The following is a 15,657-nucleotide window of genomic DNA, read 5'->3' on the forward strand; positions in this document are numbered from 1 at the left end:
AGCCAATTTTAACAGGAGTTCATTTCGGGCATATTCATTGTCTATTTGCCTTGTTATTTCTTCCTGCAGTCTATCCACAAAGTCTGAATAAGCCTGATTGGGACCTTGATAAACCTTTGCAAAACCTTCCTGTATCAAATTAAAAGCCTCCCTTGGGCTTTGAGCCTGTTGGTCATTAGTAATGAATTGTCCCGTGCCAAATAATTGATCCCTATTTACTCCTTGAGGTAATACAGCAAGAATTTTTTCTCTATTTCTTTTTTATTTATATTCAGATTCCCAAACAAGATATTGTGATAGAGTCAAAATCATGTTAGCTTACCTATACTTATTAAAAATCCTTACACATAGTTGATGAAGTCATGATGCAAGGGTGGATTGGTTAACCTCTGGCTGCTGGTGGCGGCAAAAAATTAACAGGATAACAAGATGACAAATCTTCCTCATAAGGAGGGGGAGGTGGAGAAACTGAAAAGGCTTAATGAAAAAGAGAATCATTAAGAGGAAAAAAAATGTCCAAGGCATGAGCTGTAAGCATAAAGGAACAAAAGGTGCCTCTTGAGTGAGGAGAGAGATTTGGAGAAGGAGGAGGAGGGAAGGGGGAGGGGGGGTTTTGAAATAGCAACAAGCTCAGAGGCTTTTTCCTCTTTGCCGAGAGCAGAAAGAGAGACAGGCACAGCAGGGCAAAAATAAAAGGCAGAAGGAAGATTCTCTGGAGGCAGAGCAGAGGGGGGGACATGCACAGCAATAGGAGGAAGTTTCTCTGATTTTTCATAGGGTGGGGGTGGCACGGATGAAGGCAGAAGATCAGAAGAGTGATCAAGAGGTTTAGAGATAGAAGATGTTAGATCTAAAGGAGATGGCAAGAGTTTTAATGCTGCCATCACTGCTTGCCATGCAGACAGAATGTCAGCAGGCGCCCTGGGATGATTGTGAAGATATTTACGTAGCTTTTCCCAGGTTATAACAGACAAAGTGCCTGATTCTGGATAAGCCAGACAATTTTTGTTAATATATTGTAAAAGTTTTGTTAAAAGTCTCCTTCCTACAAGATGGACCATGGTGCCATTGTGTTTTTGAACAAAATTAGCCTTCTGCATTATATTAAAAAGTTCGTCCCTATGACCTGACAAAACTTTGAAAGGTGATGAGCCCGTTTACTCACGATTTGAAGCCTTCTCCGAGGTGCGTGAGAACAGGAATGCAGGTAGCACACCCCTAGACAGGAGTCGTACTATGGAGTTGAAGCTGAGCGATCCAACGGACGAGCCCCCAGTTGTTCCGATGAGCGACCGGTCAGGGTTCTGGCTTCAACTCTTAGAGCCCCGTGACAGGGGTGAGAATTTGGAGGGACCCTCGCAAGGGTGGGCACCTTGAATAAGGGAGGATCTTTGCCCTTTACCACCGACCCAGTATGCCGGAAGTTCCGACGGTCACACTTGGGAACTGCGATGATTAGGCAGAGTTAGAGACAGAGTAAGACAAACTGAGGCACCAATACAAGAAGGTGAGGGAGCATGGAGTGCTCGGGGTGGATGGTGTGCCCCCCCTCCCAGCTCCACAAACCCTCCTTTTTTTATTAGGCTGTTTCATTTGGGAGGGGTGAAGTACACATGAGGAATTAACATAAAGGAAAAACATAACTCATTGCATACATCTGCTAATGAACATATGTGAGGTCAAAGGAAACAATAAAGCATAGTTTATGCTAACAGAGAACTGATAATGAAGAGGGTAAAGGTCATTACAGGAAACAATAAAGCATAGCTTATTATATTACAGAGAATACAAGGGTTGTCATAACTTGAAACATAACTTGAAACATAAACAATTATAAAAGACAAGTCTTTGTTATAAATGAAGCAAGGAGCAAAGGTTTATCACAGGAAGGCAGAGGCCCTATCTTGAAGCAAGGACAACTTCAGGAGACAGGAAAACTATATACTGGGCAATTTAAATGAAACAAGTCTTTGTTGTATACACATGTGAATCAGAGACAGGAATGTGGTTGTAAATAAGAAAAGAGTTTTATCACCAGAGGCAGAGATGGAATGTAGGAATGTGGCCTTACAATTGCAGATTTGGAGAAAAGGCAGAAGTGTTAAACTGAGTGCAGGAATGTAACTTTGCAAATGGGGGGGGGAAGGCAGAAGTGTTAAACTCTTTTAATATGGGAATCAAAAAAGGTCTTTTGCAGGCAGAGGAAAGCAGATTTTACACTTGCAGAAATATTATCACTGGAGACAGGAAGGGAGAACCTTGTAATTTTTAATATAGGAATAAAAAAGGTCTTTTGTAGGTCTGGGTTCTCTACATTTAACAGTTTATTTTATTCTACTTTTTGAATATATATCCATCAATCTTTTAGTATATTTCATATTTTAACATTCCATCTTAAAAACATCGAACACCTTATCTATTTTTTTCTAGCTTAATTTTACATTGGTATTAAAATTAAAACGTTTGAGGTTTCTCAATTTCATATCACTAAAAAATCTCTTTTTCCTTGATACAATTCTCTTCAATATCTAGTAGTGTAATCCAGTTCTCATTTATCTTATTTCCATATCTATAACAATTATAGAATATTTAAAATAGTAGTCATTAAAATACATATCACAAGGAGGAGGAAAAAAAGAAAAAAAAAGAAAAAAGAGAAAAACAGAAAAAAGGAAAGAAAAAAGAAAAAGAAAAGAGGAGGGCAATAAGATATTCTTATTTCTCATTTATAGTTTCCACATATTAAAAATTAACCAAAATTTGTTCCATTTTAACATTCAAAACATCCTTCATGTCTCTGCATCCAAACGTATTAGTTATAGTCTATCATTTTTAGCATGTATACATCTTAACCCATATCCTTTAGAAAAACTCAATATTTCAATGTTAATATTCATACATTTGTATTTTATTTTTTATTTTTATTTATTTATTTATTTTATTAGTTAATCAATATTTTTATCTACTCATCAAAACATTCTTGTAGTCCCAGTACCATCCTGTCTATTTTAATATTATCTATTTGACCTCCTAAAAATGTTCATATTTCTTCAATTATATTCTTGCTTTCTTCCTTGCCATGCCATTTTACGCTTCTTTGCCTCAGGGTCATCAAAGTATTCTTGTATTACTATTTGAAATTGAAGTGGACCTCCAGACTCCACCATTGAAGAATTAAAGAATCTTCCAACAGCACCAAATCTTACTATTTTCACCTCTTGGTACAATTGTGCTGGTTCAAATAAACTTCCTTCCATATTTTCTCCATCACCATCTTCAAAAACCTGTATTTGTTGACTATTTGATTCTTCTGTCAGTGTATTTGATTGGTCAATTTCTTCTATTAAGTTCTGTCCCAGTAAAATATTAGTTGTAGTCAGTTTGGAGTTTGTTTCATCGAGATACTTTCTAATTCTTTCCCAAAAGCTCTTATTTCATCGCCAGCTGTAGAAAGGAGCTGAAAAGTTTGGTAAGATATTTCCCACAGAGCAAGAGTTTGTTTTTGAAACTTTTCCACTGTAAGCTTTCACATCTGATGTTCAAGGTTACTCTTTATCTTATTTTCTTAAATATTTTCTTGGTGTTTTTTTTAAAGAGAAAGTCAGAATTGCAATTTCAAATTTAGCCACTGGGTGTCCCCCAAGTACTTTAAGAGTTCTTTTCTTTTGTTATTTCTTTCTTAAATGTTCTTTGTTTCAAAAAAAAACACCCCTGAATTTGTTCGCCACCTTCCGAAGGGAGGGTTAAATTCCCCCTCCCTCTTCAGAGGGGGAAAAGTACTTAGCAGTTTAATTAGGTGAAAAGAAGATGATTAAGGTACAAGAGAGGAATCTTACCCTCGTCTCTTCCACGCTGCTTTAATGTTGCCTGATGGTAGCTTTGACTTTGGCTGTCTGCAGCCTAGGACAGGGGTCAGCAACCTGAAACAGTGAAAGAGCCACTCGGAACCGGTTCCCTCACAAAAGGAAAAACTGGGAGCCGCAAAAAATGTGTGCGCATGTGCGTACATGCGCGCATGCGCAGAACAGGGTTTGACTGAAGAGTGGAGCCAAGGTGAGAGTTGCACCTACCCTGCATATTTGAATTGATTGGTTGAACTTTTTTAGTCCCACTTTTTTTTTTTGGACTGCACATGGCAGAGGACTGGGAGCCGCAGGAGACAGCTGAAAGAGCTGCATGCGGCTCCGGAGCCATGGGTTGCAGACCTGTGGCCTAGGAGCTGGCCATATTCCTGTGGTCAGTCTTTCGTCCACTGGTACAAAGGGAACGCAGGCACTAACGGGGGGGTTGCTGCTCCCCCGCGTTTCTGTAAAAGCCCCTTCTGTCTGGACACCCCTCCAGGGCGACTCTTCGGTCCTTTTAGGACCCCCCCAGTGATGCGAATCTGGACGTGGAAGACGGGAGCCATCCTCCAGGCGTCCATTTACAGCTGTCGGCAAACCGGAAGTCCGAGACCCCTGACTCTTGTCTCATCTGCAAACTTCAGTGCAAGCAGTGCCTGACTTACTTCATTTAGTGACTGTTCAGAATTACGACAGCCCAGAAAAAAGTGACTCGTAACCTTTTTCCACACTTACAACCATTGCAGCATCCCATGGTCACGTGATCCAAATTCAGACACTTGGCAACTGACTTGCTTTTATGACCGTTCCTGTTTCCCAAGGTCATGTGATCCCTTTGATGACCTTCTGGCAAGCAAAGCCAAGGCTTAACAAGCTTGTTACTAACTTATCAACCGCAGCGATTCACTTAACAACTGAGGCAAGGAAGCTTGCAAAATGGGGCAAACCTCACTTAACAAATGTCTCAATTAACAACAGAGGTTTTGAGCTCAACCGTGGTCATAAGTCGAGGACAACCTGCTCTTTATCAGAGGGATCCTTCGAGTTGCAGTCATTTCCATGGAGACAGAGAAGTGCCATGGAGAAAGCACACAGCCCGGGGGGGGGGGGGCTGTGCCAATTGCCCAGGTGCTTTGCTGTTATTCTGTGCGTGCTTTTCCTACGTTCACCTCAGGAAAAATTAAGGGGGGAAATTTAAAGTGGACAAATTTAGCTGGTCAGTCCCAGCAGCCTCTCGCTGAATTCCCAGAGCTTCTTGGCCAGCTGGTCATTGCGGGCCTGTCGACTGGGCACCTTCGGCTGGCAGTCCACAAAATACTGCCCGCTCAGCTGCTCAATGCCCTCCTCGGTGGCGCAGTAGATGGTGGTCTGGGCACCAGAATCACAATTTCGGCTGAACAGCTTCATGAACCAAACCCACCAGAAGAGCCAACGGGGATACGAGCAAAAAACTTCGGTTTTAACAAGTCCTGAAATCAAAGGAAGAGAGAACAGGTAGTGGATGGAAGATTACCCAAGGGGGGCGGAGGGAGGGAGATCCTGAATGATCCCTTTGCACAGTACCCGTTTCCCACCGGGAACCATGGGCCGCTTGGCACCCTTTGGGCAACATAGGAAATGTCTCAGAAGACCAAGAGCTCAAGCTGAGTGGGTGAGGATGCCAGTGGGGTTTCTTTCTCTTTCTCTCTCTCTCTCTCTCTCTCTCTCTCTCTCTCTCTCTCTCTCCGTGTGTGTGCTCCTTTGCATGCATGAAGTCATTGCAGTGGGGCAACTACTACATTCTAATAATAATAAATAACAATGTTCTGATAAAATATTTGTAGCTCAGAGTTGAAGTCTGAGGTCCTTGGTCCACTGTGAGTTTGGCTGTTTTCTTGCAGGATGTCAACGTTGTGACAATTAAGAAACTGCAACCATTTTACCTTTTGCTTTGACTGTGTTTTTCCTGATGCTTCAGATATTTAGATGTAGAAGGGGGGAGGAGGGGAATGCTACCACAACAATTGCAGCTGTGTGTGAACACAAGGTGAAGGTTAGATAAAGTTTTGGGTTGAGAAGTTGGGAGGAGAGCCCGCTTTTAGAATAATTGGTGAATGTGATTTATGACAGCCTTTCTGTGGTGGGAATTGCAACTTGTTACATTGTATCAGGGGGAGGGAACTTCAGTCTTGGGTTCAACTATGTAAGTGCCAATACTTTTTTCCTGAATAAAATGTGCTTTGAGGAAGAAATCTTTGCCCGGAAGTTCTTTTAATTGGTTTCACCTATCGGAACCGTGACACAGACATTTCATGACTCAACCCGGGATCGTCATCAGTGCTAGAAGGGAGGGGGGCTTGTGGAGAGGAGGAGGAGGAGGAGGTGAATGGGGAAGAAGAGGAGAGGAAGGAGGAGGAAGAGGAAGGGGGAGGAGCAAGAGGAGGAAGAGCAGGAGGAAAGGTAAATGTAGGCAAAGAAGCAGGAGAAAGCAAAGGGGAGAAGGAATAGGAGGAGAGGGAGGGAGGCGGAGGAACAGAAAGAGAATGAAAGGAGGAGAAAGAGGAGGAAGAGCAAAGGACGAGGAGGAAGAGGGAGGGAGGAGGGGGAAGGAAGAGGAGGGAAAGTGAAGAGGATGTGGAAATGGAAGGGGAAAGCCTCAGCCTTGCTTTAGGCAGTGGGTTGGTCTAGAAGACCTCCAAAACCCCGTCCCACTCTAAGATTTTAGGATTCTATTAGCTCTGGGACCCGGGAGGGTGGGAGACGTCTCCCTCCCCAGTGGAACCCAATGGAGGAAACTCCCGGGGTGGTTCTGCAAAGGGGGGGTTTGTGGGAGCCCCCGGGGGAGAGAAATGCTTGGCAGAGCCCCAGCAGGATATTCGGGGGTTCCATCTTGCGCTTCTTGGAGATGGACTTCCACTCACCTGGATGAACTGCATAGCAAGTGACGTTGGTTCCTTCCAGCTGGTTGGCCAACTCTCGCGTGTGGAGAATGTTGGCTAGTTTGCTGTTGAAGTACGATTTTAGAGCCTGCCACAGACTCTCGGCCGGCTTGTGGATGGTCCGAAAGTCAATCTTCCCAGCACAGTGCATACTCGAGGTCACAATTATAATCCGGCTGGGCGTGCAGCACTTCAGCCGATCCAGGAGCAGGTGGGTCAGCAGGAAGTGGGCCAGGTGGTTGACCTGGAAAGCCAGGTCAAAGCCATCAGCGGTTTGACCGTCCTTAAAGATCCCTGCCAAAAAAAGTAAGCAAATTCCAGATAGTCTTCAGTTTACAATGTTACTTTGTGATCATTCAAAATGTATTTACAACCCAGTTCCAAAGTTGCAACAGCTCCTTCCTGCCCCCACCTCAGTGTTACATGAGGAGGAAGGCATGCTGGATCTGTTCACCGCCTCGAGTTACTTGTAAAAATAATAATAAAGGCGGGATACCAAAAGCAAATAACCACAAAGAGGAGAGAGCTGCTTCTGAAGTTATGGCCAAACCCCCAAAGGAAGAGAAATCCTGGAGACCCCCACAATATTCCCTCACCCAGATACCCCAGGGGGGGGTCTGCTCGGCACCCACCGGCATTGTTGATGAGGATGTCCAGACGGGGCTCCGATTTTAAGAAGGTCTGTGCAAAAGCTCGCACAGAGTTGAGGTTGGCCAGATCCAGGATCATCAGGATCACCTCCGAGTTCCCGCTTTCCTGGAACAGGAGCAGAAGGAATCCTGAGAAGAATCGGGATCGGGTGCGGCTTCAAAGGCTGATCCCAGTTTACTCGCCTTCTACGTATCTCTGTTCACCTCCTGACAATCACTCCAGGTGTTGTGTAATAAAACAATACAGGCAGTCCTCGACTTGCAACCATTCGAAATTACAATAATGCCCGAGAAAAGTGATTTACGACCAATCCTCACAATTTCAACCATCGCAGCATCCCCAGGGGCCATGTGATCAGAATTCGTGTGCTTGGCAACCAGCGTTATTTCTCACAGTGGCTGCATCCTCTTTGTGATTGTCCCAAGAGGATTCCCACAAGCAAAATCAATGGAGAACTGGATTCATAAAACAAGTGCGGTGATTTGCTTAATAAAGGGTGTTATGTAGCCGCAAAGGGCCTTACCCAAAGAAGAGGAGGGGGTCAAGCTATTCTCCAAAGGACCTGAGGGCAGGACAAGAAGCAATGGATGGAAACTAATCAAGGAGAGAAGCAACCTGGAACTAAGGAGGAATTTCCTGACAGTGGGAACAATTGACCAGTGGAACAGCTGGCCACCAGAAATTGTGAATGATCCAACACTGGAGGCTTTTAAGAAGAGGCTGGACAACCACTTGTCTGAAATGGTTTGGGGTCTCCTGCTTAGCCAGGGGGTTGGACTACAAAACCTCCGAGGTCCCTTCCAGCTCTGTTATTCTATAATAACATACCACAGTCTTACAGTCAAGAATGAAGAAGGGCAGATAAAATGGATGAGTTTTATTAACCAGAACCAAATCGATCACGCAGATCCAACAAAAGCACTTTTAGGAATGCAGCTGCCCCCCAAAATATGGAGCCCCCCCAGACAGAACCCAGACAGGACTGGCCAGAATTGAAGGCAAAGCTCTTCAAGTGGGGAATGGCTGGGGGTCCGCAGGGCGATTGGGGTTCATTGGAAGAGTTGGGATCTCGAATTCAGTGTAGTTGATTGGTTGGAGAGTGCTGGCTCCTGCATGAGGCAATCTGCCCTCTGATTGATTGCCATGGGTGCGGAGGGGGAGGTTCCCTTCTTTCCCGCCTTTTTCTTCTGTGTCGTCTGTGTGCTGTTAAGATTTACCTCACAATGTTCCTGTGTTCCTGACAGGTATATTTATATTTATATTTGTACTTATATTTATATGTATAGTTATAATTTAAATTTATATAGTTAGAGTTACAGTTGTGCGCACTGCACAATTCCTTGACAGGAACAAACAATAACACATATAGCCCAAGAAAGTCCATTAAGAAATTTCAATTCACACCAGAAGCAGTTAAAGGATTTTAGCTTCCTTAGATCATGAATTATAACATCCCACTGCAACTCTATGGCACCATATTATGGTGATTTTAACATGGTTTTACCCTGTTTTAATATTATAACTCATTTTTTGTATTGTCCACCTATTAAATATACAGGTAGTCCATGACTTATACCTACAATTGAGTCCAACATTTCTGTTGCTAAGGGAGACAGTTGTTAGGTCAATTTTTGCCACAGTTGTTAAGTGAATCACCACAGTTGTTAAATTAATAAGACGGTTATTAAGGGAATCTGGCTTTTCCCTGAACTTTGTCAGAGGTCACAAAAGATGATTGCATGACCCCAGGACCGTGCAACCATCGTAAATATGAGTCAGTTGCCAAGTGTCTGAATTTTAATCACATGACCCCAGGTGTGATGCAATGGTCATAAGTGTGAAAAAGGGTCACAAGTCACTTTTTTCAGCGCCGTTGTACCTTTGAACAGTTACTAAATGAACTGTCGGAATAACATCTTTCCCACTCTGACTCTATGGTGCCATATTACAGTAAGTTTAACATGGTTTTACCCTATTTTAATATTTTATCTCATTTTTTGTATTGTCCACCTATTAAGTATGACTGCAATTGAGTCCAACATTTCTGTCGCTAAGTGACACAGTTTTTAAGTGAATTTTGCTCTATTTTATGTCCTTTCTTGCCACAGTTGTTAAATGAATCACTGCGGTTGTTAAATTGGTAACATGGTTGCTAATTGGTAAAATGGCTTTCTCATTGTTTTTGCTTGACAGAACGTCTCAAAAGGGGATTGCATGACACCGGGATACTGCGACCGTCATAAATGTGAGTTGCCAAGCATCAGAATTTTGATCATGTGACCATGCTGCAATGGTTGTTAAGTGTGAAAAATGGTCATAAGTGCCTTCAAACATTGAACAGTCACTAAATTAACTATTGTAAATCAAGGACTACCTGTATAACAGCTCTCCCATTTTGAATTTATAGCGCCATATTATGGCAATTTTATTATGATTTTACCCTAATTTAATATTTTATATTTATTGTACTGACCAGTCAGTAAAAACAAGACCAGGAGCTGACTGTGGCTCAGACCATGAGCTTCTCGTTGCCAAATTTAGCCTTAAACTGAAGAAAGTATGGAAAAGCACTAGGCCACTCAGGTATGCACTAAATCATATCCCTGACGAATATACAGTAGAGGTGACAAATAGATTTAAGGAATCATATCTGACAGACAGAGTGCCTGAGGAACTTTGGACGGAGGTTCGCAACATTGTACAAGAAGTAGCAACTAAAAACATCCCAAAGGAAAAGAAATGCAAGAAAGCAAAATGGCTATCTGAGGAAGTGTTGCAAATAGCTGAGGACAGGAGGGAAGCGAAAGGCAAGGGAGAAAAAGAAAGATACGCCCAATTGAATGCTGAATTCCAGAGAATAGCCAGAAGAGATAAGAATGCCTTCTTAAATGAACAGTGCAAAGAAATAGAAGAAAACAATAGAATAGGGAGGACCAGAGATCTTTTCAAGAAAATTGGAGAGATGAAGGGAAAGTTTCATGCAAAAATGGGCATGATAAAGGACCAAAATGGCAGGGACCTAACAAATAAGACCATCTTATTTGTCTCTTGAGAAACCTATACGTGGGCCAAGAAGCAACAGTGAGAACTGGACACAGAACCGCTGATTGGTTCAAAATTGGGAAATGAGTCCGGCAAGGCCGTATACTGTCGCCCTGCCTATTTAACTTATATGCAGAGCACATCATGAGAAAGGCAGGGCTAGATGAATCAAAAGTTGGAATTAAGATTGCCGGAAGAAACATCAACAACCTAAGATATGCAGACGATACCACTCTAATGGCAGAAAGTGAAGAGGAACTGAAGAGCCTCTTATTGCGGGTGAAGAAGGAGAGTGCAAAAGTTGGGTTGAAACTAAACATTAAGAAAACCAAGATCACGGCATCTGGCCCTCTCAATTCCTGGCAAATAGATGGGGAAGAAATGGAAGTAGTGACAGATTTTATTTTCCTGGGCTCCAAGATCACTGCAGATGGGGACTGCAGCCAAGAAATTAAAAGACGCTTGCTCCTGGGGAGGAAAGCCATGGCAAATCTAGACAGCACACTAAAAAGCAGAGACGTCACCCTGTCAAAAAAAGTGCGTATAGTCAAGGCTATGGTCTTCCCAGCTGCAATGTATGGCAGTGAAAGCTGGACCATAAGAAAGGCTGAGCGCCAAAGAATTGAGGCCTTTGAACTCTGGTGCTGGAGAAGACTCCTGCGAGTCCCTTGGACTGCAAGGCGATCAAACCGGTCAGTCCTAGAGGAGATCAACCCTGACTGCTCTTTAGAAGGCCAGATCCTGAAGCTGAAACTCAAATCCTTTGGCCACCTAATGAGAAGGAAGGACTCACTGGAGAAGAACCTAATGTTGGGAAAGATCGAGGGCAAGAGAAGAAGGGGACGACAGAGAAGGAGGTGGCTGGATGGAGTCACTGAAGCAGGAGGTGTGAGCTTAAATGGACTCCAGAAGATGGTAGAGGACAGGAAGGCCTGGAGGCACATTGTCCATGGGGTAGTGATGGGTCGGACACGACTTTGCAACTAACAACAACATTGTACTGACCACTTATTTGATATACACATATTTGTTCCTACTTTAAACTTACATTTGCATCTGCCAGTGTACTGCATTTTATCTGCACTGCATATAAGGAATTGCATGATCTCGGTAGATGCCATGCGCTAAATAAGTAAATAAAAACCATCAGGAAAAGACCTGAGTGCTGAAGAACGGAAGGAAGGAGAGACCCGCACGGCAGGCGCTTACCCGTCTGATGTCGCACACAGCCGATTCTCCTCTTGCTTTGTCGCGGCAGGCCAGAATGACACGGGCGCCTCTCCGGGCCAGATCCACCGCTGTGGCCTTCCCGATCCCAGTATTTCCACCTAGGAAAGGGCAGGGAAAGGATTCACAGAGATCGCCCAGCCTTTGATGGGGACCCAGGAGCCGGGCCTGCATTTGTGTGCCTGCAGTTTTTGTGGTGTGTCACACATGGAAGCATTTGTGTGGCAGCGTTTGTCAACCTTGGCAACTTTAAGACAGGTGGACTTCAACTCCCGGAATTAAAAGCATCTTAAAGTTGAGAAACCCTGGCTCAGGGCGTGATTTTCACAACTCTTTCAGAGCAGTCTTACATCAACAAAAAAGAATAGCTTAAAATTATTCAGGGGTAATACAAATAGTCCTCGACTTACAACCATTATTTTAGTCATCGTCTGAAGGTACAGCAGCACTGAAATTTTTTTCACAGGGTTCTAATATTTCAAACATGAAAATTGAACAATGATTTTTTCCTGTTGTGTGGTTTTTACCCAATTGAATTGTTTCAATCATCTTGGCGTCCTTCTGCAGGAACGCTGAACGGGCCGTCCTACTTGCTAACCTTCCCAGCTCCCCCGTCTCTCCTGCAGGGCTGAACTGCCCCCAAAGCCTCCTGCTTTCTTCTCTGCATTGCTCCCGGCTTCTCTCCATCTTGCTGGGGGGGGGGGACTGGATCTTGGGGGGGGGGGGCAGAGCGGAAGCAGAGATTAAGAAAAGGGACTCCTGTCTCCACACCAAGTGAGTTCGGCAGAGTCTGAAAATCCGGTTTCCAGCCGCCTCCTATCCCAGCCAGCCGGCAACAACATCTGTCTAGCCAGGCAAAGAGCAGCCGTGGACTGACAGGAGAGAACTCTCCAATCACTGGGGGGCTGCCATAGAGAAAGGGGGGGTCCACCTGTTCTCCAAAGAGCCGGAAGGCCGGACAAGAAGCAACGGATGGAAACTCGTCAAGGAGAGGAGCAACCTTAGAACTAAGGAGGAATTTCCTGACAGTGAGAACAATTAACCAGGGGAACTCCTTGCCTCCAGATGTTCTGGCTGCTCCATCGCTGGAGCTTTTCAGGAAGACAGAAGACAGTCAAGAGACTCCTGCTTGAGCAGGGGGTTGGAGTAGAAGACCTCCAAGGTCCCTTCCGGCTCCGTTAATCTGTTCGGCCTCCCGAAGTCTGGCCACCCCTGGACTTTCTCCCCTGCGCCCCTCCGGCGACTGCCCGGCTCTTCCCGTCCCCTCCTCTCGGCCTCGGGAAGGGGGGGGGGTCTCAAGGGGCGAGGCAGCCCCCGGGGACGGCTGGTCTCTGCGGACCCTCCCGGTTCCCCTCCCCCCTTTGGGGTCTCACCTGCTTTATTCCAAAGGGGCTTTTTTGGCCGGACTTTCTCGCTTTCCTTAATGTCAACCCCCCCACCCCAACCTCGACGCCCCCCCGCCTGGGATGGGAGCGCAGCAGCCCCCGGAGCTACCTGTGATGAGAACCGTCTTGCCCCGCAGGCTGACCGCGTTCCGGCACCGGGTGGCCAAAGCCAAGTTGTAGTAGAGCAGCGCGCAGAGCCCCAGCAGCCCCGCCGCGCCCGCCGCCAGCCCCGCCGCCGCCTCCATGGCCCGCTCGCCCGCCCGGCCCCGCTCCCTTGCCCCGCAGCCCGGGAGCGCTTGGCCTTTACCGGGACGGTCCCCGCCCTGGCCCGCCTCCCGCTCCTCCCCCGTGGGAAAGCCACGGCCCCGGGCAGCGCTGCCAATCTCTCGCCCCCACTTCTTCCCCTCTTCCGTTAGGGAGGGAGGGAGGGAGGAAAGAAAGAAAGAGGGGAGGGAGGGAGGACATGAGAATGAGAAGAAGGAAGGAAGGAAGGAAGGAAGGAAGGAAGGAAGGAAGGAAGGAAGGAAGGAAGGAAGGAAGGAAGGAAGGAAGGAAGGATGGAAGAAAGAAAGAAAGAAAGAAAGAAAGAAAGAAAGAAAGAAAGAAAGAAAGAAAGAAAGAAAGAAAGAAAGAAAGAAAGAAAGAAGAAAAAAGAAAGAAAAGAAAGAAAGAAAGAAAGAAAGAAGAAAAAAGAAAGAAAGAAAGAAAGAAAGAAAGAAAGAAAGAAAGAAAGAAAGAAAGAAAGAAAGAAAGAAAGAAAGAAAGAAAGAAAGAAAGAAAGAAAGAAAGGCTGTCTGGGGAATTTGGGAGTTGGTCCACACATCTTAAAGTTGCCAGGGTTGAAAATTCTGCTTTACAGTTTGCCCAGAGTCACTGTTGCAACACGGGCAGCTTTATAATGCTTAACAGTCAATAAACATCTTATAAATAATGGCACGTAGATGCTTGCCTCATCCTAAGATGCAAAAGATGGCTGTTGACATAGGATGGTGTTACGGGGCTTTCCCGGGCAAGGGCAGGGGTCAATAACCACCCCTCTGAGGGCAGCATTGTCTGTACAGATGGTCAATACTAGTAAGAATAACAGTATAACGGAGATGGAAGGGACCCTGGAGGTCTTCTAGTCCAATCTGCTGCTTAAGCAGGAGACCCTGTATCCTTTCATTCCTATCTCCTCTTAAAAGCCTCCAGTGATGGAGCACCCACACCTTCTGGAGGCAAGGAGTTCCACTGGTTAGTTTTTCTCACTGTCAGGAAATTTCTCCTCAGTTCCAGGTTGCTTCTCTCCTTGATTAGTTTCTATCCGTTGCTTCTTGTCCTGCCTTATTCTCCTTTTGAGAATAAATTGACCCCCTTCTCTTCTTTGAGGCAGCCCCTCAAATATTGGAATATCATGTCTAGTCCTTCTTTTGTTAGACTAGAGACACACCCAATATATCTAGTCCTGCAATCGTTTATTTATTTTTTAGCCTCCAGCCCCCTAATCATCTTTCTTGCTCTTCTTTCTACTCTTTCCAGAGTGCGAACACCTTTTTTACATCGTGGTGACCAAAACTGGATGCCTTATTCCAAGTGTGGCCTTTCCAAGGCATTGTAAGGCGGTGTTGACACTTCAGCTGATCTTGATTCTTTCCCTCTGTTCATGCAGCCTAGCACCGTGTTGGCCTTTTGGGCTGCTGCTGCTCATGGTCAAGTGATGGTCCACTAGGACTCCAAGGTCCCTCGCACAGTTCCTGTTTTTAAGCCAAGTCTCACCCAATCTGTATTTCTGCCTTTGGTTTTTCCTGCCTAAGTGTAAGACTTTCCTTTTCTCCATGTTTAAACTCATTTTGTTGGATAGGGCCCATTGTTCAAGTTGACCTCTGATAATTAAGCAATGAATCTGCAAACACCTAGAGGCAAACAAAGTCATAATGAAAAGTCAATGTAGGTTTGTGGAAACCAGATCATGGCAGACAAAACGGGTTGCTAGAAGACCTACAAGGTCCCTTCCAACTCTGTTATTCTGTTCTGTTCTGTTTTTCTAGTGCAACCCCCTGCTCAGAGAGGAGGAAGGAAGGGAGGGTGGCAGAGAAAGAAGGAGGGAGGGAGGGAGGAGCTGAGAATGTGAAGGAGAGAGGGAGGGAGGGAGGGAGGGAGGGAGGGAGGGAGGGAGAGGGAGGGAAGGGAGAGAGGGAGGGAGGAAAGGATCCTCAGAGGGAGATCTAAGGAGGAATTTCCTGCTAGGGAGAACACTTAACCAGTGGAAAGGCTTCCCTCCAGAAGTTGTTGGTGCTCCAGAAGTTGTGGACGATCCCTTGACCGTGAGCCAGCCGTGTGCAGCAGCAGCCAAAAAAGCTAACACAATCCTGGGCTGTATAAACAGAGGCATAGAATCACGATCACATGAAGTATTAGTACCCCTTTATAAAGCTTTAGAACTAGAATAACAGACTTGGAAGGGACTTTGTGGGTCATCTAGTCCAATCATGCAATATTGGAATTCAACATTCTGGAGGCACAAGCAATAGAACACAGCCAAACTAGAGCTTGGACTTTAAAAGAGCTAATTTCAATAAACTTAGAGAGACCATGGGAAGAATTCCATGGATG

At 45.1% G+C, this 15,657-nt stretch overlaps 2 protein-coding genes across 7 annotated transcripts in view; one reads left to right on the top strand and one right to left on the bottom strand.

Annotated features, from left to right (window-relative positions):
- LOC310650965 (dehydrogenase/reductase SDR family member 13-like) overlaps nt 1–15,657 on the top strand; it is an 85,420-nt gene that overhangs the window by 45,050 nt on the left and 24,713 nt on the right. For 5 of the 6 annotated variants that reach the window (XM_083379866.1, XM_083379863.1, XM_083379864.1 and 2 more), the window contains one exon: nt 9,605–9,656. In XM_083379866.1, coding sequence (XP_083235992.1) covers nt 9,626–9,656 — 31 coding nt within the window. In that variant the 5' untranslated portion in view covers nt 9,605–9,625. Of the gene's footprint in view, nt 1–9,270; nt 9,362–9,604; nt 9,657–15,657 lie in introns of those variants that run through there. The other variant, XM_083379862.1, reaches the window with a different exon arrangement.
- Nucleotides 1,869–14,467, bottom strand: LOC310650960 (dehydrogenase/reductase SDR family member 13-like). The gene is made up of 5 exons (XM_083379856.1): nt 13,175–14,467; nt 11,663–11,781; nt 7,393–7,516; nt 6,743–7,054; nt 1,869–5,311 (listed from the first exon to the last, which is right to left on the bottom strand). Exons 1-5 carry the CDS (start codon nt 13,308–13,310, stop codon nt 5,052–5,054), a joined length of 951 nt encoding a protein of 316 aa, XP_083235982.1. The 5' UTR covers nt 13,311–14,467; the 3' UTR covers nt 1,869–5,051.

The sequence above is a fragment of the Vipera ursinii genome, assembly GCF_947247035.1.
Source record: "Vipera ursinii genome assembly, chromosome: 1".
Taxonomy (NCBI): Eukaryota; Metazoa; Chordata; class Lepidosauria; order Squamata; family Viperidae; genus Vipera; species Vipera ursinii.

Bases quoted from the DNA above. Each gene is read 5' to 3' on its own strand.
- LOC310650960 (XM_083379856.1), bottom strand. From the start codon at position 13,310: ATGGAGGCGGCGGCGGGGCTGGCGGCGGGCGCGGCGGGGCTGCTGGGG. The intron at 11,782-13,174 runs GTAGCTCCGGGG...GCCCTTTCCTAG, and splicing joins CAAGACGGTTCTCATCACAG to GTGGAAATACTGGGATCGGG. The intron at 5,312-6,742 runs GTGAGTGGAAGT...CTTTGATTTCAG, and splicing joins TTGCTATGCAGTTCATCCAG to GACTTGTTAAAACCGAAGTT.